General features: G+C 44.7%; 2 protein-coding genes across 2 annotated transcripts; one reads left to right on the top strand and one right to left on the bottom strand.

Annotated features, from left to right (window-relative positions):
* The first annotated feature begins 1,506 nt into the window (after positions 1-1,506).
* VTI1B (vesicle transport through interaction with t-SNAREs 1B) lies at positions 1,507-12,032 on the top strand. Its single transcript, XM_066638461.1, has 6 exons — positions 1,507-1,743; positions 2,600-2,658; positions 4,302-4,493; positions 6,430-6,603; positions 8,259-8,320; positions 10,431-12,032. The coding sequence occupies exons 1-6, from the start codon at positions 1,620-1,622 to the stop codon at positions 10,519-10,521; spliced, it is 702 nt and encodes a 233-aa protein (XP_066494558.1). The 5' UTR covers positions 1,507-1,619; the 3' UTR covers positions 10,522-12,032.
* On the bottom strand, positions 10,948-22,265 carry ARG2 (arginase 2). The gene is made up of 8 exons (XM_066638449.1): positions 22,146-22,265; positions 21,565-21,637; positions 15,149-15,326; positions 13,512-13,671; positions 12,612-12,706; positions 12,370-12,474; positions 12,051-12,187; positions 10,948-11,153 (listed from the first exon to the last, which is right to left on the bottom strand). Exons 1-8 carry the CDS (start codon positions 22,263-22,265, stop codon positions 10,948-10,950), a joined length of 1,074 nt encoding a protein of 357 aa, XP_066494546.1.
* Positions 22,266-22,924: the final 659 nt, after the last annotated feature.

Genomic DNA, 22,924 nt, shown 5'->3' with positions numbered 1-22,924 from the left:
TCAGTACAGCTCTTGATTTACACATTCTTGATGCAGCCCAATTTCTAGAAAAAGATCACAGCACTTTTAGAAAAGTCATATGCCAAGATTAGTAGTTAATGGCCTTGGACTTCTGCATTTATTTGTCTGACTTTGGGCAATTTATCTGAACATTTCCTATGGCTGCAATCCTAACCACACTTTCCTGGGAGTAAATCCCATTGAACTCAATAGGACTTACTTCTGAGCAGACCTGCATAGGATTGTGCCCTTTGTCTGCAATAGTGAGTCATTTTGTTAGTTCAGGCTTGCATTCAGAACCCAACTGCAGGACAGGATGATTATTTACATGAATTTAAAAAGTGTCTCTGTGTTTTCATTTATGTAACCTTTTTTCTACCTATTGCCACCTATTCATAATTCTAATAGATGGTTCATACTTTTGAGCTTAGTCCACAACCAGGATCACCAGATTGAATAGAGGACAGAGTACCTATACTTTTAACCAGGGGTGCTCAATAGGTGGATCTGGTAGATCGTGAGGCAAAATGAGTAGATTTTGGGAGCCCTGTCTCTCCAAACTGTTAATATGTCAGTCTAGTGACTAGACAAAACTGACATATTTAGCTGACACTAAACTGACACTGAAACTGACACTTTAGCTGCTCTTCAGGCATGCAGCAACAAAACTGACTAGACTCCAGCAGGGGCTCCATACATTAAAGGGGGTGTCTGTCAGACACTTCCTTCCCCCCTGGTAGATCTCTGGGCCTTGCTGGGTTTCAAAGTAGCTCTCGAGCCAAAAAAGTGTGAGCACCCCTGCTTTTAACCTTTGTTTAGAAGAGGGAATTTGGGCGTGTGTGGCTCAGCATGGAAGGGTTTCAAAAGCTGCACCTGCCAACATTCCCTGATCAATGGTTAAAGGTATCCACACTCTGCCCTCCATTGGACCTGGTCACCTTGCAAGAAAGGTGCAAAGTGCAAGAAAGGAGAGGGGAAAGAACATCCACCTATCCACTCTAGCCATCCCCTGCATAGTTTTGTATATCTGGAATGGGGCTCCACTGGGGATTACTTCTGAGTAGACATGCAAAGGATTGAGCTGCAAATAGGGTTGAAACTGGCTCCACACCCAAAGTTGAAAAAAAGCATTCTTGGCACAGGATGGCAACCATCAGGCTGCAATCCTATCCCCACTTACCTGGGAGTAAGCCCCACTGACTATAATGGGACTTACTTCTGAGTAGACATGCCTAGGCTTGGGCTCTCAGGCTGCTATCCTATGCACACTTACCTGGGAGTAAGCCCCACTGACTCTACTGGGACTTACTTCAGAGTAGACGTGCAGGTGCTGGCTCTGCCCCGCCCTCCCCCTTCCAGGCAGAGAGCGCAGCACCTGGCAAAGATAGCCGGCGCCGCGGGCATGTTTCGGGCTTCCTCGGACGAAGGACTTCCCCGCCAGGACCGGAGCGGCGCTGCTGTGCCTGCACCGACGGGACGGAGGCGTCGCTTGCAGGCTCCCGAGAGCGGCAGGAGCCCGGCCGAGCGGCTGGTTCTGTCCCGGAAGTGCCCGGGCGGTGGTGGCGGCCCGGAGCCCCAGCGAGTCTGTCTGAGGCGGCCCCGGCCCCGGCCCCGGCGTCATGGTGGAGCGCGGCTCCGGCCCCGGCTCCTCGGAGCACCTGGAGCGGCTGCACGAGATCTTCCGCGGTCTGCACGGGGAGCTACGGGCCGCCCCGGAAAGGCTGCGCGGGAGCCCGGCCGTGGGTAGGGGGGCGTTGCTGTGGGGGTCCAGTGGTTGGTAGGTGGGGAGGGGGGCGTTGCTATGGGGGTCCAGTGGTTGGTAGGTGGGGGAGGGGGCGTTGCTATGGGGGTCCAGTGGTTGGTAGGTGGGGGAGGGGGCTTTGGCATGAGGGGTCCAGAGGTTGGTAGGTGGGGGGCATTGGTAGGTGGGGGAGGAGGGGCGTTGCTATGGGGGTCCAGTGGTTGGTATGTGGTGGAGGGGGCGTTGCTATGGGGGTCCAGTGGTTGGTATGTGGTGGAGGGGGGGCGTTGCTATGGGGGTCCAGTGGTTGGTAGGTCCTATGGATCTGTTGTTACAGGATACTTATATTCTACTTGATGGTTCCAAGAGACTTCATAGTAGAAAAATGTTTCATTGTGAAATATTTGGCTTAGGATATATGAGTTTCATTGGAAGAGAAACCACAGATCTTCATTATTGCATTACTATCTCAATGGCCAATTCAATCAAAGTTTTCAAGTGTTTCCAGTTTTGTACTAACCTTGTTATTGTGCTAACCTTGTTATCTGAGGATTGGCAACTCCTTTGTAGAGGAGTATGCCTGGCCAAATGAATTTCATCTTGTTCAAAGATTTTTTTAGATGCAATTCCTTTTTGAAATAAAATTTCTGAGATTAGTTTCACAAGAACCAGTATGGACAGATAGTAAGAACGATGTTTTTACATAGAACCAAGCTATAAAATGATATCTACAGGTTTTCTCTGAAAAATTTAGTATATGTTTTATTGCATGAATTTACCCTGAAAGTGCCTTCCATGCTGCTGGACTGATGTATTAGTTCCTTTCTTTGATAAATGTTTATCTGTTATGTCTTCCAGAGGAGAAGAAGAAACTGATACGAGAATTTGATGAAAAACAAAAAGAAGCAAATGAAACAGTAAGGATGTGAATTATGATTAGAGGAAAGGAACTCTTAAAGCCCCAGAAGATGTGAAAACTCTTTAGTTCAATTTAGAATGAACAGAATACTTGGTGTAAGAACTTGCTCTGCTGTTTAGCATTGATTAGAAAACTCCATTTTAAAACACTGGGCACAATCCTAACCCCTTATGTCAATGCTTTCCAGCACTGACATAAGGGCAATGCAGCTCTGAGGTAAGGGAACAAACATTCCCTTACTTTGAGGAGGCCTCCGTGAGTGACACCCAACTGCAGGATGCAGCACACGTCGCATTGGCACTGCTATGCCAGTGCTGGAATGTACTGACATAAGGGGTTAGGATTGCACCCTTTGTCTCTGCTTTCCTTTGTTCTTCTCTGTTAAATTAGTAGCATGCCAAACCAAAGCAAAAAAGAGTGCTTGGAACAGTCAGATGTGTTTACCGCTACTGTAGCTGTAGAGTTATCAATCCCAACCAGCATATGCTAGCCCAGTAGAATTTTTGAGATTTTATCTTTAAACGGTGGACACCCATGCTGTATCACAAGTTGGTCTTGAAACTCCCCTCAGTTTTAAAGAACGTTGCCATGCAGTACAGGGAATTGCTGATTAAGAAAAGTAAAACTTAAACCTCATAGATACATGGCACTAGTTTCATGATCCTTTGGATCTTGGCCCTTGTTTTTGTTTCACCTAAGATTCCTCTGTTCTTGAGTTTCTACTGTCTGCAGAAATTTCCGCAGGCCAGCAACGAAAGCTCACTTCTCACAGAAGCAAAATGTTTAGGCTGTGCCATTTCATGCACTGTGTGGTGACTCACATGACTGAATGCTCTTTCTTACAAAGAACAGTGGTAGGAAACTATGTAGAGAGAAGAGTTCTTAGCCTAGCCTTCATGTTGTTTGTTCATGTGCAGAATTTTTTGAAATGAATAGGATCATTCGCTCAGTTCCCTACCACTATTTTGAGATGGTAAAGATTAGACTTGAATTTACCATCTCAGTGAGACCTAGGCTCAAATTAATAGTGAGTTTGTATAGGGAACAGCTAGATAGAATAATGGGAATAGAAGATCAGAGAGGAAGACAATAATCTTGGTGTGCCTTATTTTTAGTTCTAAGACTGCATGTTTTATTCTATTAATTTTTGTTCCTGTTCCAGGAGTCTTCCATCACGTAAGGCAGCGATTTTCAACCTTTTTCATCTCACAGCACACTGACAAGGCACTAAAATTATCAAGGCACACCATCAGTTTTTTTACAATTGACAAGTCACACTGCACTGACAGCAGGGTTTTGAATCCTCCAGTGGCCCTACTAACAAATGATCCTCCCTCAAACTCCTGCGACACACCTGCAGACCATCCACAGCACACCAGTGTGCCAAGGCACAGTGGTTGAAAATGGATGACTTAAGGAAATCAGAAATCATAGTAATTTGTTGAGTAGTAGCACATCCTACATTAATCATAAAAAATGGTCACATGTACCTTATTGAGAGATCTGGGGTGGGGGATAAAGTTTTCACAGCAGTAGTATATCACTTGGGCCCCTGGCAAATTGATCTTCCTCAGACTTGACTGCCATACTTAATGCACACATGTAGCAGGGATTTTGACATTTTGTTTTCTTTACTTAAAGCTACGAGAAATGGAAGAAGAACTGAAATATGCTCCAGTGTCCTTCCAAAACCAGATGATGGCCAAAATTCGATCTTATAGAAGAGACCTTGCCACGTTCCAGAGGAAAATGAGAAGTACAGATTTAGGAGTGGTTCCAGGAGGATATGGAGATCCAAAGCTTGGAATTTTCTCCACAGAAAATGAGAAGAGTGTGAGTACTAGGTATATTCACTAAATTTAAGGTGTGTTTTTTTTTTTTTTTAATGGGTGGCAAATCTTTTCTGGTTTTTGCGATCTTAATGTCCATTTTAACATGGATGTGAGTTTTTTATATTGATGGTAATATTGCAAGAAGGCATAACTGTTATATATGACCTTCAGAAAGGTTGTGGATCATGCTGGGAACTCCCAGCTTCCTTGCAGTTCAACAGATTGCAAAGAAGGAGCAATGTGAATGAATGCAACCCGTGCAGCTTTTTTAGGGGTGGGCAGCAGTGATCTGCTTCCATATCCACCTGCTTTGCTCCTTCCTTGCATGCTACATGGTCCTTCCTTGCATGGTCCCTTAAATGTATAAGGAAGTGTCCTTCCTGGAATGAAGGGCACCATAAGCCTGCTGCTTCCTCCACCACCTGCTGCTCGATGCCAGTGACACCATCTGTTTTGTGGATGGGCCAGTTCTGGTGAAGATGGATGGTAGAATGGTCATCTGGATTCACCCTCTGTTAATCCTTATTAGTAGATTGTTCTACAAAATAGAGGAATTTTTAGGTACATGAGGTAGGAAACCTTAGCATCATAGGAATGATATCAACTGAGGACACTGAAATGGGCAGCGAATCCTACTTGAATTTCCCTGTGCTGATGCAGCAGTGCTGGTGCAGGATAAACAGCATCCTGGGGGATAATTTCAACTGCTAGAGGTCTCCTTGAGGTAAGAGGACATTTTTCCCCTTGCCCCAAGGTAAACCCCAGAAACTGAAATGGGTCTGGTTAGATCTGCACCAGCTCTAAAGCTGGCACAAGTCCATGTTGACTCATGCCAGTGGATCAGGCCTGGGAAAGGGGGGGAATAGGATGGGGCACATGCCGGTGCTACAGATCCCACCCCTTTGGTGATCTTACCTGCTCTAGTGGGTATTCCTCGGCATGCCAGCAGGAAGGCTCTGACCTTTCTTCTGGTGCGGTTGGAAGTTGTGCTGTGGCAAAGCACCTTATGGCACTTTTGATGCATGCCAGCAATGGATAGGATTGGGCCAAAAGTTTGATTTGAAAATTTTGACTGTAAAATGTCCAGTTATCAGAAGTGTTTATAAAGTAAACAATATACCTTCACAATATTTGAAACATGTTTTGATAATGTGTCTGATTCTGCCTATCTCATCCATGTATCCATCATTCCATTTTGTACTAAATGTTAAGGGTCAGACCCTTTGAACAAATAATTCAAGAACTGCTACAATGTGTGATCCCTGTGAATTTATGTAGTTGGTTTCCAAATTCTACTGTAGCTATAACTTGTTTGGTGGTTAGCTCATCAGCTTAGTGATACTGGGCTGAATGTTAATGTTGGTGTTTGTAGGTATGAGTGAGGGAAAAAGGTTCAAGGGTTAAATGTGTGCAGCTTGCTTCTTTCTCTGCTATGCTATATGAAATGCTGCTTCCTGCTCCCTTGCCTGCCATGATGTGGAAGGAAGAGAGTGTTATCAAATTGCTATAGGACTGGGGTGGAAGGGTTATGCTAGCTGGTGTAATTGTGGAGCATTGTCACTAGTTACATATTGTACTTCATGAATGGTCTGCATTTGTATTGTAGAAATATCATATGTGGAGGCTTGAAGTCAGGTGATTCCTCCTCCTGCATGAGATGTATGTCTTGAAACATTCAAATTATTGTAATCTGGGGAAGGTGCGTCTTTTCAGCCACTTCTTTTTACAGCTGATGTAGATGTTTTCCCTTGGGAATAATATGCACAAATCTTTGGGCTGTAGTAAAAGGTTCCACAAGCACAAAAGCAGGTACTTTTGACATGTTTATACAGTACAATTGTCAAATGTTTCTATGAAATGGAGACTGTCACTGGTTTGGGCAGCTTATCTGTAGATAACATTTTATCCACTTCTAAAATAGATATTGTCTTTCTTAGACTCGGGCACAATCTCAGAGGGTATTGCTGCTTCAGGGAACAGAAAGCTTGAACCGAGCAACTCAAAGCATTGAGCGTTCACATCAGATTGCTGCAGAGACAGATCAAATTGGTACTGATATAATTGAAGAACTTGGAGAGCAGCGGGAGCAGCTGGAACGCACAAAAAGCAGAGTGAGTGCAAAGAATGCTCTTGTCTGTCTTTGTTAGAAGTGTTGGGTCTCTTGCATATCTTCATGTAAACATATAGCAACTTAAGAGGCATTATGGCAGAATTTCCCAAATTGGGGTGTCCCAGTGCCCCAGACAAGGGAAGGCCTGTCTTTGCCCATGTAAGAGATTGGGTGATGGTGAAGGCAGCGACGTGATCACTGTGATCACGCTGCTGCCAGGGACAAAAGTTTTTTTTCTTTTACTTACCTCTGGCAGTACCAGCCCTCTGGAGGGTGTGGGGAGCTCACAGACCCCTCTGCAGGGCTCTGCAAGCCTCAGAAAAGCTAAAAATAGTAATCTGAACCCACTTCAGGTTCATGCCCCAGCCAGGGAAGCTCTTTTGCTCTTTTGGGGTGACAAAATTTCAGCAGGTACAACTTGTCATCTGTGAGATGACAAGCTGCAGCTGCTGAAATTTCCTCTTCTATACAATTGTTAAAGGTCCAGGATCTCTAAAATTGAAAGTTTGCCCACTCCTGCTATTCAACATGGTATCTTTCTGGGCTGTCTCGCCAGGTTGGGGTTCTGGGGCACTGTTTTGTGGTGATTTGGCTCCTTCTGGAGGGTAGTTTCCTGATAGTGCTGGGCTAGGGGCCCTGGCTGAATGAGTTTTCAGTGGTTGTGGAGATGGACTTCAGTAATTCACATAGTTATTGGCCCCCCTCTGCAGCAAAAAAGCCAGACTGAAGTACACAAAATAAGCTCAGGTATGGAAATTTATTCAATTTCAAAATTTTATATTTTTCAGAGTTAATATTTTATCAGTACAGAAATACGAATTGTTTGGTTACAGGGCTCAAACAGCCTTGATTAAAAATGACTGGCTTCTTGCGAGACATACTATTCTATATCAGAATTGAGAAGCACTATAGATATTAAGACAATGGGCTAATTGACATTCTTGCATGAAAAACCTCTATTTCATGTGACAATATCCATGGTTTATATTTATAGTATTGTTATTCATATTAATGGCGACAAAACAATTTACAAGTTGATTTACATAGCCAAAGAAATTAGGACATGGTTCGCGGTCCCTAAAGAGCTCACACTCTTAAAAAAGTCACAAGGAAGACTCTATCAAGTAGTCTGGAAAAAATGCCATGCCATTATGGGATGACCAGGACAGTTGCTTTTACTGTGTCATATAAGAGATGCATCGATTGTAAAGGTCCTTTTTACCCAGTTGTTTGGTAAAGTCTCTTGTCTGAAATTTAAGTCTTTGTTTCATGTGCTTACAAGCGCAATCCTAGTCTTTGCTAACTGAGTAAGAGGCACTTTTTCAAGTGGCGGCTGCTCTTTTATTTAGCAGGGTGAGAGTAAGTGGCCCTCCTCACCCCAGCAGTGTCTTTTCTAGTGGCTGTCTGCTGGTGTTTTGCATCTTTTTAGATTGTGAGCCCTTTTGGGACAGGGAGCCATTAGTCATTTGATTTTTCTCTGTAAACCGCTTTGTGAACTTTTGTTGAAAAGTGGTATATAAATACTATTAATATTAATATTAATAATGATAATAATGTCTACTCAGAAGTAAGCCCTATTTTGTGTAGTGGGAGTTACTTCCAGGTAAGTGTGGGAACTACTGACTTACAGGCTAATAACAAGTTTTTTCTTTTTAGCTAGTGAACACAAATGAAAACTTGAGCAAAAGTCGGAAGATACTGCGCTCCATGTCACGAAGGTTAGTAAGATAACACTTAAAGAAATCAGTTGTGTTGTCTCTAATCAAAATTCCCTTGACTGAATTAGCACTTTAGCTTGTGTTTAGTTTCCAGGTTCTTCCTTTGCCCTACTGTGTTTTTGACTAAATGTAGCTTTCAAACTGTTTTCTTGATTTCTCACATCAGTTAAATTTAAGATAGCTGATGGATGAAAAACATTTAGCAGTTGGCAGGTTTATATACAGGGGCATATGTGTATTTTATTTATATACGTATATGCTTTACTGTATGCTTATTTATTTGAATTAGTGTTCAAGTGAAGGTCATCCTTTATGTACAGACTTATTCCAAAATGCTCCTTTGTGCCTAACAAATCTAAACCCTTAAGTCAGATATTATCTTATCCTTGCACCACTACTAGGCATGGGACAAGTAATGTTTTTGAAAATGGGAGTGCAATCACATGAGCAAAAGAATACAGGACTTCTATGATGGAATGGTTTCCATTTTGAATATGGAAGTAACAAAAGGTTTGGTTACTGAGTTTATTTATATTCCTTCAGAACAAGTGCTTAGTAAGATATATGAAGAGCAAAAGATCTAAAGAGGCATAAATTGATAAAGCAAGTCAGACCAATTTTGGTGACTGCATCCAAATTGTGAAAGCATTGTGCCATGGAGAAGAGAGTCCCTCATAACAAGAAAATGAAGACGTTTGAGCAGCTCCCACTGGTAGTTCCTTAAGCACCCCTTCGTTTGCACTGTAGTCTGGCCACAGTCTCCCCATGCACTGCCCTGTCTAGCATTTGCTTTCTGGTGTTCTGCTAATTCAGTTTCCAGTGTGTGAACAAAAAAAGGAACAAGCACTAAATACTAAGAACATACTCTTTTTAATTACTGAACTAACTGTACAAGGGAATGTATTGACAGTATTCCAACAGATACTGATAATCACACCAGTAAAAGTGGACGTCATTTTGCTGATGGGGGAAGGCTTTCCATCATACTAGCAGCAATCTGGCTTTTTCCTTTCCCCCTTTCTTTTAACTCTAGGATGCGTGACAGCAGACACACAGTTCCTTTCATTGGACAGCTCCCGGCTACCACTATTTCCCTCCCCTCCCTACACCTGATGCATCACAACACTGCAGTGCTTCTGGGGCATTGTAGAAGATGATGATAGGAGCGCCATGGTTTCCAGTACTAAGTTTAGAGTGGGAAGGAGGGTATGCCACCTGAACAATAAGCCCCACTGACATGTTTTGAGATTAATTTTTTTGCTCCCTTTCCCAAATCATGGAGCGGTTTTCAGGCTCTAGCCACAATATCTCACCACAATACCGCTGACTGCTATAGACTCACCTCCACAATTAGGCCCACCCTCCACTATTGTCAATACATGCCTGTCATATTTCCTGGTGGTTCAGTGGCACAGTTCCCACTCCATTGGTTGGCTGCATATAGCTAATTTTTGTTTGTAGAATGAAAAATGGAGGGTAGTGTTGCTCATTTTAAGGGCACACTTGATTTGAGACAGTGAAAGAAGACAGAAGGGTACACTTCTAAAACAGAACCTCAAAAGAAGAAAGAATGCACAGCACTTCTTGGGGTTGCTTCCATTAGTAACAGGACTTGTATGTATGGTGTGTCACTTTGCCAACTGTCAGGCAAGAATAATAGCAATAAATAGCATCCAGGAACTCTTGGGGAAGATGAGCAGGGAAAAAAGCATAGCATAATAAACCATAGTACAGTATGTGTTTTGTACACAAACCATGTGTACAACCTGTGGTAACTAACCTGTGATTTGATGAGATGTCTCATTTAGCTTCTCTGTGGAACCCTCTCAACTTTTGTGAAGGGTTCCATAATAGGTCAGATTCTAGTGAACAGATTTCTCACAATAAAACATGACTCCTAGCATTCCTTATAAGGCAACTTTTGTGACAAACCCAAGTTTTCCATTTTGGTTTTTTTCTTTCCCACATAAAGGTTGTTCTGCAACTACATTTATAAACCCAAGATTAATGAAATTATTGTATTTAGCTTTCCATTCCATCTTAGTAAGCCTGAATTAGAAAATGATGGATTTCTTTAAACTCAAATAACATGTCACATTTCTCCTTCAAGGCTCATGACAAACAAATTGTTGCTGTCCGTAATTATCATTCTGGAGCTAGCCATTCTGGCAGGTGTTGTCTACTACAAGTTCTTCAGCTGAGCTTTCAAGATGCACAGCTGTCTGCTTATGTCTTCCATCCACCCCAAGGACTATGCAGAGACATTGCTGAGCAGCAACTCTTTGGTATAAACTGACAGTGTTGGATTGCACCTAATGCAGTTGGGGGACACTGCTGATGTATTGTCAGTCTAATAGCATATTCATCTGAGTGTGTGCAGTACTACTGGAAGGAACGTGTCTAGGCAGAAAGACAGAGTACAACGATGGTAAGCTTGTGTAAATTACAAGGTAATTTGACTAAACTGATGTATTGTCTAACTTGTAATATATAGCAGTTTGGTCACAAGGTGGAAAAAGAAACTAGTCTCGCCAGAACTCGTGAACACTTCAGAACATGTTACATCTGTCCATTTGAGTAGATCACCATTATAATGCCCAGTGTGAAATTTCTGCCAAAAACGTGTCCTAGATCCGTATTTCTTCTTCACTGTCGGATTCATCTGGTGAACTGGGTGTTGGGAGATCATCAAATACAAAGTGTGCTCCTTCTCTCGTCTGCCCAAAGCATGTTGCAATCACATCTACTGCAAGTTTAGCTGTTGCATTCACTTCTTCCTCTGAAGCAGCAAGCAATGGATTTACTTCTACAAGGTCCACAGCTGAAAGGAGACCTGAGAAATTAAAGACAGTGAGTCATAAGAAAGAAACAGGAGAGCAGAATATTTATACTGGTTTTTTTTTTAAGCTCTACCTTACCCAAAGGACAGTACTTCATGTACAGCCTCTGGATACTATGTAAATCCAACCTTCTAGCCATATGTTCACTAGAAGGAACTCCTTCCTTTTATAAATGCTATTCAATATCATACTGTACATTTGACTTGTAATGCACTGTTTCAAGCAACAATAATAAACTGCTAGCAGTTTCCGTCCTGATTCTAGGCGTTATTTCTAATAGCATACAACCATGAATAAGATGGAAACTGCAGACAATTAAATGTTTAAAAGAACATTACTAGATACACCCTTGAGGCATTAAAAGTCTAGCAGCTACAATTAAAACTGTCTAAAGAGGGAGGAGAAGGTGAAAGATTTTAGCTATTTTTCTCTTTTAGAAAACTACCAAATTTACAGGACTGCAAGATGTAGCAGTGAGGACTACAGCAGCTAAAATTGTTGGTCCTATAGAAAAGGCTGTCCTTCCACATTAAGAAGGTCTATGCTTGTTAGGCAGAGCTTTTAAGGATTTATTTTAGTGACCTTCAAATAAAGTCTGTCTTAAGTAACCAGGATATGATTCATGCATTGGCTGACAGATCTTGAAAACACTGTTTTCCCAACCTTCAAAAGAAAAAGGTTGTGTTACTGTCCAGTCAATTCTGTTTCCTTATGAATTTGTTAGAGAGGAGAGTTAAAGAATCTGAGCTTCTGAGCTGAGCTACAGTCCTTCATTTTGACTTAGAGAATCTGAATACTTTTATAAAATGTAACTACCATGCAAGCATATACTTGATTATTTTTTGTACTGTGTCATCATAAATGAATAAAAATGCTTGACTGGTTCTTACCTGTGTTGTGTATTTCTTCTGAAATATACATGCCTTCACGATATGTTAAACCACCCAAGACAGGAGTTCCTGTTGCTGGAGCCAGTGCTGGGTCAAAGGCATCAATGTCAAAGCTCAGATGGATTTGTCTTTGTCCCCTGTGGAAGGTGGATTACACTTAATTCTATAGAACAAATCCATGTGCAATAAATAGCTTATGCTATATGGGAACAAAGGAATGATCCATAGGCTATGGCAAACAGATAATGTTTCAACCTGTGAGAAGGTACTTTTTGTCTAACCCTGTTTCCCCAAATGTCTCTCTCCCAGAAGTGTTTACCTGCCCAAAAGGTGATCAAATGTTCTTTCCATCACTTTCTGAATTCCAAAACGATCAATATCCCTCATTGAAAAATATTGTATGTTGTAGTTCTTCAAAATGTAGCTGTTAAGAAAAACATTTTAAAGCAATCAGTGTGTGCTATAAACCAGCCTAGTTCTGACTGACATCAATAGCCTATAAATGCAGTAGTAACCCAAGGCAGAAACAAAGCTCTCCCAATCCAGCTATCTCGCACTTACTGTTCAGCAGGATCTACATCTCTCAGGCCAATATATACAATATCTGATCTTGAAAGGCAGGGCTTTATCCAGGAAAATCCAGGAAGCAGTGGAATCTATAGAGGAAGATAGGAAACAAGTGTGGTCCTGAAGGCACTCGTAATGCCTTACATTAAAGAAAATATGAATAAAATTAACAGCCCAATCCAATATAAATCCCTGTGTGGTGATGAAGAAGCACCAGCACATGCTATGTTGTTTCCCATGGAAGATTTTGGTTGTTGGAGGTCTTCTCAGGGTAAGGGGACAGTTGTCCCTTTGCCCTGGGGTAAGCATTAGCAGCTGCAACAGGTCAACTTGGACCTGTGCCAGTGATATTGCTGGGCATAAGTACATGGATACATGCGTTGATCCATGCAGGCAGATCAGGTCCAGGAAGGGCCTTGGGATTCCGTGTGTGCTGGCAATTCAAAATGGTCATGTATTAACAGATGTCTTAATACTGCTTAATCAAGAGGGAATTATGAAATAAACGTGGTCAAGAAAAACAACCTTGAACAAGTAAAAATGAGGTTTGTCTATTAAAAATGTTTGTGCATAATCCTTCCTGATGAGTGAAGTTACAAAGAGAGATACAGGTAAAGTCTAGCCTTTCAGTTATTGTCTAGTCAATTGTGGGACTACTTGTTAAGGGTAAAAAAGGTGTTTGGTTCATATGTATGTTTTCCATATGGGAGCGTTCACATGCACTTCTGTGGGTGGAAACTGCAATATCACGAACTGTGCTGTAGTTCCAGGAAGTTATGAGTCAAACCATCTTGCCCACACCACAATATATAAGTTACATAGGAGGATGTTATTTTTCATAGGTATCACCTTTATTTGATAATAGACTAGATGGTGAAATTAGAATATACTGACCTTATCTTGAAGTTCTCTTAAAAGAAATGAGACTGGCTGTCCATGGAGGTTTCCAGATGCAGATGTGAGTGGAGTATTAATGTCAGCATGTGCATCAATCCAGATCACACATAAATTTGGGTATTGCCTTGTATGGCCAGTGATGGAACCAATGGCTAAACTGGAAAAATACAACAGGTACAAGTTTTGATTTTCCAAGCCTACATAAGCACAAGCAACTTTAGGGCATCTGAGAATGAGTGTGGGTTATTGTATAAGAACACAAGAAAAGCCTAGTAGGATCAAGCTAAAGACACAGCTAATCCAGCATCCTGTCCCACACAGTGACCCATGAGCTGCCTCTAGAAAGCTCACAAGCAAGAGGAAGAGGTACACTTCTCATCCACAACAGCAGCACCTGTATTTTGTTCTCATTAGACTTCTCACCAAATTTTTATATAGGCATCTTAAAAACAGATAAATGGTAGAGATTATGGCCCACAAGCAACTCTGGTACATATGATATGGAAATACAAGTGGGCACATGTTTTCCACAGGGAGTTCTGTTCCAGGAACCCCCATGGATACCGAAACTCACAGATAATTAAATCTGCAGGTTTCAGGGCCCCTCTAATCTTCCAGAGACAACAAGAGCTGGGAGACAGTGAAATCTGTAGATACATGGGCCCACTGTGGTGGGTGGTTCAAACCTTTTAGATTGAATTGATCACATTAATTTAGTCTTATTAAATAACTTTCATGGGGAGTCCACTCATATAGTCCTCTGCTGATGCAATTATGCCACTAGAGGGCACACTGAATCCTGCAGGGGGGCAGGGCATTCCCAAAGGTCTCCTCCACTAAGGTAACATCCTCCAGTAAGGTAACTGGTCCAGAGGCCAGTCTCCACATCTGCAATGGGCCCACCTCAACTGCACCAGTGATTGCTGGCCAAGAAAGGGAAGACATATTGGCAGAACTGCTGCCATCAATACCAGTCCCTCCTGACTGTGACACATCCTCCTGCCTGACCTGGCGTCAGCTCTGTTCCTCCATCCACTGCCTGCCCTTCACACCAACTTACCAGTGTGAAAGTTTCTTTGGAGGCTGCTGGTGTATGGTCCTGGCCACACACTTCTTGCAGGAGCAGCCCAGCTACACAGAATGGCAGGTCGCCTTTTGCAACCAACAAAGCATGCTGCACCACCAGAATGTGAGTTCTAGCAGTGCAGCAAGCCATAGGATTGGGCCTTTAGTAACCTTATTCTGTGACGTGGCTGATGTGGAAGTTCCTATAACTTGCCATTCCCTAGACCAGCAGTTCTCAACTTTTTTTTTTTGCTACAGCTCTTTAGGAGCTCTTCTCAGGTTCCAGCCCCCTCCCTCCCATCAAGTATACAACAAGAACAGATAAACAGAATGGTTTTCAGTCTGTGACCAAATGTGCCAGGGCTCCAAGGGGGCCATGTGGCTCCTGTTGAGAATGGCTGCTCTAACTGCCAGAGCATCACTAAACATATATTCGTACTAACCACTTCAATGAGCTGCCATAAATCTGAATCAATGAATTCAGCAAAGCAGGAGTTCACTCTACACAATACATTTGTAAGGCTTATTAAATTCATTATACAATTTTCTTCACTGAACTCCTGGCTCACCTGTGATCACCTCCAATGGTTACACAGCTGCGCCCAGCAGCCACAGCATCATGCACAGTGTCAGCCAGAACTTGGCTAGCTGATCCTACAGAGCGTGGGTAGCTGACTAGGTTGTTGTAGACTTCATCATTGGTCACCTCCGTGAAACTTAGATCTCCAAAATCATACACCTGGCAGCCTGAGAACAAGCAGAACAGAAGAAGTTGGATTAGCAAGGATTGTGCAGCCCAGCCTGCTGACAAGATACACAGGTGGTTAGCATTCACTCATTTAATTCAGTACATAAATAGCTGCTTTATAACTACATCACTGATTATGCAATAGCCCCATTGGACTTGCATAAGGAGACCACACCCTCACATTTACAAAAGGTGAGTGAACATGCTTGGACTTTCACTTGAATTACACACTTTTTTCAAAGAATAATACAAATGTAACATGCTTTTGTCCACTGTCACTATTCAGAGAAAAACATCTAATCACTATGTTCTGCAGTAACCTGGCCAGCCACTGGGCAGTCTTTGGGGGGTAGGTCTGCATAACACAAAGCACCTACTTTGAAGGGGAAAGTTTTTTATAAGCTAAAAAAATATATACCATACAGCCTGCTCTTAGATGAAGCTCCAAGTGATCTCTCATGCAGATTACTGCCTAATCCAAACCCACTTAGGATCAGTAGTACTATAGTATCCGGTAGTCTCAAATGATTCAACTAAGACCCAGCGCCAGTATTTTCAATTATCTGTTCCAACCTGCCCAGGTGGGAGGGGGGAACTCAATACATTACAGCCCACAATGCATCTAGTGCAATTGTTACATAAGTGTTAGACAATGACAACACAGGTACACAAATACAGCTCAAAACCCTGGAGGCTTGTCCTCCAAACCTGATAGATGTTCCATAAGAACATTCCCACTGGATCGGGCCATAGGCCTGTCTAGTCCAGCTTCCTGTATCTCACAGCAGCCGGAAGCACACAAGAGACCTGCATCCTGGTGCCCTCCCTTGCATCTGGCATTCTGATGTAGTCCATTTCTAAAATCAGGAGGTTGCACATACACATCATGGCTTGTAACCCGTGATGGATTTTTCTTCCAGAAATTTGTCCAATCCCCTTTTAAAGGCATCTAGGCCAGATGCTATCACCACATTCTGTGGCAATGAGTTCCACAGACCAACCATATGCTGAGTAAAGAAATATTTTCTTTTGTCTGTCCTACCTCTCCCAACACTCAATTTTAGTGGATGTCCCCTGGTTCTGGTGTTGTGTGAGAGTGTAAAGAGCATCTCTCTATCCACTCTACCCTTCCCATGCATAACTGTGTATGTCTCAATCATGTCCCCCCTCAGGCACCTCTTTTCTAGGCTGAAGAGGCCCAAACACCGCAATCTTTCCTCATAAGGAAGGTGCCCCAGCCCAGAAGGTCCAACTCCAATATCCTTGGAATAAAGACATGCCTAAAATGAATCAGCCCACAAACTTTTAAACAGCAATGCTGCATCACTGTCTGATGCAATGGCTGTGTGTTCTTTCACAATGTGTAGATAGTATCAAAATGCCAAAGTGCTCGAGTCTTGTAACAGAAAACCCTCTGCCATCTGAGCTGCCCTTTCTGATGGCTTGGCTGGGCAAGTTTCTAGCAGGGAACCCAAGAGAAACTGAACATGTATTTTTAAAGCCAGACCTTCACTTAAATTTAGCCAGCCTAATACAAGTTTCCAGTTTCTTTATTGCTTTACTGCCACATTTCTTGTTTGCGGCTCCAATGACCTAATAACCTGACAGCCAGGAAAACACCACATCCCCATCAGCAGCATTTTACTGTCTCTGCCTGATGAAATCAAAGCTCTTTCTCAGCAGCCAACTTGTACTTCTCTATATAGGCATGTTGACATACTGACTGAAACAGCACAAAAGGAAAATCTGCTCTTGCTTAATTATAAGAGTTTCAACCACGGTGTGAAGGTGATCATGAACTGATATGTTTACTGTCCAATCTGACCCTTTCCCCCCACCATAGTATAAAGTACAGCCAAAATAGGGGGCGCTGCATGCTGTGGTGAGGGGGCCAATCATAGGTTTGGTAAATGCAAGAGAAAATATTTTCTCTTACCTGCCCATAAACCCCTCGATCACCAATGGGTTTCCTAGTATCTGCACTAGATCTTTAGCTGGCATCCGTTGCAAGTCACTCACACAGGTGCTATCCCTCCCACCTCTGACATACCTCTGGCCCCTCCTGTTCCATCCCAAACCTCCCACCCCCTGTCATGTTCCACCCACTATGCCAACTTATCAACATTGGTAGGTTTTTATCACTGCCATGTGCAGGGACCACCATATCATCTGCGGCAGCAGCCCAGAAATGTGTACCTTCATGTGCTTCCACAGTGGCATTTATGATGCCATAACCTGCATTCTTCTGCCAGAACACTAATTCTACGAGCAGAGCTCACAGTTAGGATAGCACCATTAATTTGGTAAATTAATTTGCTTCTAACAGCCCAATCCTAACTAAAACCCCATATGGTGATGCAGCAATGCCAGTCCAGCTTCTGCTGTATCCTGCAGGTGATTTTTGGCTGCTGGAAGTCTCCTTGGGGTAAGAGCACATTTGTCTCCTTGCTCCAAAGAAGACTCAACATATGCAATGGGTCAACTCAGACCCACACCAGCTCTACCCATTTGCCAGTTCTGAATTCAAATCCCCTTCCCAGATTTGATCCCCAGATTTTGGTTCACACAGACTTGTGCCAGCAATTTTGCTGCTGCAGGTCTGAGTAGACCTATCTGGGCCTACCAGATGTAATGTTCTCTTACCCAGCTGGGCAGGGGTTTGAGCTGTAAATATGTGATTGATCCCCATAGTTAACCACCAGGTTTCCTGATCTGGAGGTGCTTGCACAGTCATTAGAGCATTCTTATGACCATTTTATACTTCATTTATAGTGCCAGTGAGCTCAAACATCTTAAAAGTTTTAATACACTCTAGAATGTCAAAACAATTTTACTTCATCCCTGTGGTAGATGAGGAATGATGATCATATCGCTAAGCTCTGCATGACTCACAAGTAGAGTTACATGTAGGGTGGTGTCAAATGCTGAATCATAAGGAAGTAGATTGAGCCAAGTCAACCTAGCTACGATGACAGCTTCACTGACAATGATGTAATGTGACGGTAACCAGAAAGGAAGAGACTTGCAATACGTGCTTATTCTTCCAATGAAATAACTGGGACTTTCCATTTGATTGGATTGTGCATCGTGCTTTTATCAGGTAAGCCAAGAAGCACTGAACAGCAAGTTGAAATGCCTATATAGTACAGGTAAAAGGTAATCAAAATACATACAAAAATGAAAAAGAATGAAATTCACACAGGAGATTTTCCTTGGTCTACTCCCCAGAGCAGCCCAGAAAGGCTCTTCTGAGGGAAGACAGACCCTCAGGAAGAGACAGAGGGAGTTACAAAGCTTGCAGAGAGAAGGAGGAATCCTTCTGCCAACCAAGTGGTGGGGGGCTTTCATAAATGGTTTCTGAGGATTTCCTCTTCTCCTGAAGCCCTTATGCCTCATTTCACCCACTTCCCAAGAGTCCCCTAACCTTAAGGAGAGCCATTTCAAAGGGAACAGTAGGCTGCTACAGACAGGGGATGATCCCTTTCATAAGTTTGATACCACTCAAAATTAAGATCTAACCCAATGCAATATGTTACCCAATATAGCATAGCCAAAGATATCAGCCCCAAGCTTGCCTGTTGCACTGGTGGGGCCTGTTGGAGGTCTGCCAAAGATCACCAGTGAAAAAATTACCAAAGAAGATGGTCACATTTATAGCAGACAATTCCAACCAAGATGGCATACCTCCAAACAGATTTAGCTGAGAACAGCTATTCGAAATCAGGAATATTTGAAAATATGGGTAGAATGCATATATAAGTCCTACAGCACACATTTTATAACATCAACTACCTCACCTAAGCAGAAGCAGACCAGATTATTAAACATCTGACAGTGGTGATACCAGGTTGCTCGGGGCCCTGTAGCAAAATTCTACATTTGGTTTCCAGTCCACCCCCAGATGGTGCATTGAGCACTACCTTTGCCACTGGTACCGAGGTCAACCTGGCCAGGTGGGCCCTCTGATGGATGTGTGCTCTTGGCTAGTGCCTGCTTTGGCCAGCCCTTGAACTGAGTGGTTTACTGTTGGACCAGTGGTTTTCAAACTGATGGGTCACAACCACCAGTTCATGTAAAGATTCCCCCATCCCTTTAAGGGGCAGGGGGAAGGGGAGAGGCAGGGAATCGACACCCAGGACCATGTTCCTATAGGGGGCACTTTCCTTCCCTGGGGGCTGAGGATAAGAATAGGCCCTCAGTTTGGCTGTACTTGTCATAAGAGGTGACTAAACAGCCACAGGTAGATGGGTAGAACAGGTAGGTTAGCCTGGGAAGGTAGCTCATCTGAGAGAAGGAAAACTCTGATCCCAAACCTCCACTGCCTTGTGGCTACATCCAGTTATGGAAAAGGCTTCAGGAGTCAACCTCGAGGCAAAATCCGGAGCTGGAGTCCCTGAGGCAGTTCATGGCTGAACACAGTCACGTTCTGGCAACTCCTGCGACGGTCTGGAACCAACTGTATTGGCCTCTGCCTTTCCATTGGACCATTTCAGCGACATGGAGAGGGGGGATTTGCTGCATGGGTAACAGTCTATCCTCCATATCAACCCAGGCTTCGCGCACTGGAGGGCACTCTGTTCCAGAACCACCATTCAGAGCACGATACCATAGTCTTCCGAGACTGAAGGATACCAACATGGAAGGGGGCACTTTCTACTTACTTTATGTAGGTAGGGTTGCAGCAGGAGGTGCAGGGAACCCTGTGCAGCGCTCCCCGAGGCTTGGAAGCATCAGTAAAAGCAGGTGTAAACCACTTCCGTTTCACAGGAGGTGCTTTGCACCCACTTTTTCTGAACGTTCCAAGCCTAAAGTTCTAAGCCAAGCGCAGGGCTCCCCACACCTCCTACAGCCTGCTGCAGGCCTATCTACTAGACTTACTGAAGGAGTAAAGCTCCCTCAAAGTCTGAGAAACACTCTGTTAGACAAATGTTTGTTGGTATGAGCTTTCTGGACCTCAGGCTGCAATCGTAGGCACTTACTTTGAAGTACATTTACTGAACGTACAGTATTAGGGTTAGGTTTTTGGGTGCACAAAACATAGTTTAAGCCACAGCAAACAAACAAAACAAACAAACCTAGAGAAATCTGAAACAACTTTGGCAAAGTTTTCTTACCAAGTACCTATGTACAGAGGTGTTTGAAAATGGTGTTATTTTGCTCAGAAGTAAGTTCATTGTGTTCAGTTAAACTTGGGCTGTAAGTCTTACCAAGACTACCTGCTAACTGGTACCCCTGCTAACTGGTTAAGAGGCACTTTTTCAAGTGGGTGCTCCTCTTTTATTTTGCAGGGGGAGAGTAACTGGCCCACCTCACCCCAGCAGTGTCTTTTCTAGTGGCTGTCTGCTGGTGTTCTTTTGCATATTTTTAGATTGTGAGCCCTTTTGGGACAGGGAGCCATTAGATATTTGATTTTCTCTGTAAACCACTTTGTGAACTTTTTGTTGAAAAGCGGTATATAAATACTGTTGTTGTTGTTGTTACCAGAGACAGACACCTCTACGAAGGACCAAAGTACCTATGAAGATTTCATTTTCAAGCAGAATTGATTGAAAATATATATTTTTTTAGTGAATGGATCACCAGTGTTACCACCAAGGAAAAGCTTCTTGAGGCTTTATTGAAAACTGACCATCTTCAGTGAACCTTTCCAGCACTGCAGCAGAGCACTGAATTAAATTCCAATTCCCTGTTGCAGCTTCTGCTGTTAAAAAGATGTTCATTGCAGACAAAGGATGGAGAGGCTCCCTTTCTCTGGCTGGGAAGGACAAAGCCCCTGGCTATGCAGATATGCCCAGCCAGTCTCTGGCAAGAGAGACAAAAGGAGACATTCCAGAGGAGAAAAAGGGGAGGGAGATCATGCTGGCCTTTCAGGCCCACCAGAGGCCAGGGCCCCTCTCTTTCACATGCTGATCAGGCTTCACATGGGGGGGGCCCCATCCTCCAAAGAGAAAGGCGCATCTCCTGCATGGAGCTTCCCTTCTCCCTCCCCCAGCCTCTCAATCAGGAGGCACAAGGCAGAGGCGTAGCTAGAGGGGGGCAAGGCACTGGGAGGCACTGGGAGGGAGCCACACTGGGACGTGCAAGCGGCCCCTCCCCTTCAAGGAGAGGGGCCGCTTGCACACCCCATGTGGTTTCCTGCAAAGTGCCTTGCCCCCCTCTAGCTACGCCACTGGACAAGAGATTGCAGATCGGGAAGAAAAGAAGGCGAAGGGACCCACAGCGGCCAAAGTCACTTACCCAAGCCGGAGAGCTTCTCTGCCAGCCCCGCTTTCCGGATGGCTGCAGGACCGCGCTCGACTCCTCTTCTTTTCTGGAAGACAAAACGGGAGCGCTGGTTGGAGACTGAGACGTCAAGCCTATGCTTGTCTACTCAGAAGTAAGTCCCATTATAGTCAATGGAACTTACTCGCAGGTAAGTGTGGCTAGAATTTGCAGCCAGAGCCCAAAGCTATTCATTTCTACTCAGAAGAAAATCCCATCATAGTCAATAGGGCTTACTCCCATGTAAGTGCGGCTAGGATTGCAGCCACAGAGTCCAATCTTATGCCTGTCTACTCAGAAGTAAAGCCCATTACAGCCACAGGGCTTACTCCCAGGGAAGCCTCACCAACGGTCCCCTCTCCTTCCTCCCTCCAGCTGTGAAGCCCCCCCTTCCAGGGGCAAGGCTGGTTGGGGAGCCCCCTTTGGCCCAGGGGCGCCGGCCTCATGGATCCCCCCAGCCAGAGCGAGCAGCTCCTCCGCAAGGAGCCGGAGGAAGCGCCCTCTCCGCCCACCCTGGCAGTCCGGCCCGGCCCGGCCCGGCCCGGCGCGGCGCCCACCTGCCCCCTGGAGAACGGGGCCCCGACGAGGGCCACCGAGTGCGCCGGTCTCCTCTGGAGCTGCCCCGCAGAGCCGGCCTGGGTCCTGAGCAGCCTGGCGAAGGCGCCGCGGAGGGCCATGGTGCCGGCGGCAGGGAAGGATGCTCAGCGGGGCCACTGCGGCCTCCGCAGCCGCCGCGCAGCATCTTATAGCCCGCCGGGCGCGCAGGGCAGCCGCCACGCCCCGCCCCTCCCCTCACCTGGGCAGGGTGTCCCCCGTCACACCCCCTCGCCTGCCCGCCGGCCAATCTCCGCCGGGCTCCCCGGGGGTGTGCGCCCGCATTGTGACCCACTCGCCTCGTCGCTGCTTTCTCCAAAGGACGTGCAGTCGCCCCCCCTCGCCCGCTCACGCAGTCTGGCCCCAAACCTTGCAGGGGGGGACCAAAGATGTGTGTGCCCCCCCGGAAAGCCAACACACGCGGGGCTTTGGTTTTGCAATGACTGTATTGGGTCAGTGGCATAGCTAGAGGGGGCAAAGCACTGGGTTTTGCAGGGAGCCTCCCGCTCCTCTTCAGGCTCCCTGCCAAAGTGCTCTGCCCCCCTCTAGCTATGCCACTGCATTGGGCAGCATTAGAAGGGGGAAGGCGGGGGGGGGTTAACTCTCAACGCAGTGCAACTGGCTTCTGAGCAGTCCTGGGTAGGATGGAGCACCATGACTTGCAAATCTGGACCAGGACCCCAGTGTGGTTCTGGTCTCATTCCCCAGAGTGGCCAGAGCTTGTAATGGAACTGAGCAGTCT

Source organism: Tiliqua scincoides, chromosome 1 (genome assembly GCF_035046505.1).
Source record: "Tiliqua scincoides isolate rTilSci1 chromosome 1, rTilSci1.hap2, whole genome shotgun sequence".
Taxonomy (NCBI): domain Eukaryota; kingdom Metazoa; phylum Chordata; class Lepidosauria; order Squamata; family Scincidae; genus Tiliqua; species Tiliqua scincoides.
Note: the sequence above shows the minus strand (reverse complement) of the source record. Positions and strands in the feature narration are given on the sequence as shown.

What these genes read in the sequence shown, in the direction of transcription:
- VTI1B (XM_066638461.1), top strand. Translation starts at nt 1,620, where the DNA reads ATGGTGGAGCGCGGCTCCGGCCCCGGCTCCTCGGAGCACCTGGAGCGG. An exon ending in AAAAAGAAGCAAATGAAACA is followed by an intron (nt 2,659 to 4,301) that starts GTAAGGATGTGA and finishes CTTTACTTAAAG; the next exon opens with CTACGAGAAATGGAAGAAGA. An exon ending in CCACAGAAAATGAGAAGAGT is followed by an intron (nt 4,494 to 6,429) that starts GTGAGTACTAGG and finishes TGTCTTTCTTAG; the next exon opens with ACTCGGGCACAATCTCAGAG.
- ARG2 (XM_066638449.1), bottom strand. Translation starts at nt 22,265, where the DNA reads ATGGCCCTCCGCGGCGCCTTCGCCAGGCTGCTCAGGACCCAGGCCGGC. An exon ending in GATGTAGATCCTGCTGAACA is followed by an intron (nt 12,475 to 12,611) that starts GTAAGTGCGAGA and finishes TTTTCTTAACAG; the next exon opens with CTACATTTTGAAGAACTACA. An exon ending in TTTGATCACCTTTTGGGCAG is followed by an intron (nt 12,188 to 12,369) that starts GTAAACACTTCT and finishes CACCTTCCACAG; the next exon opens with GGGACAAAGACAAATCCATC.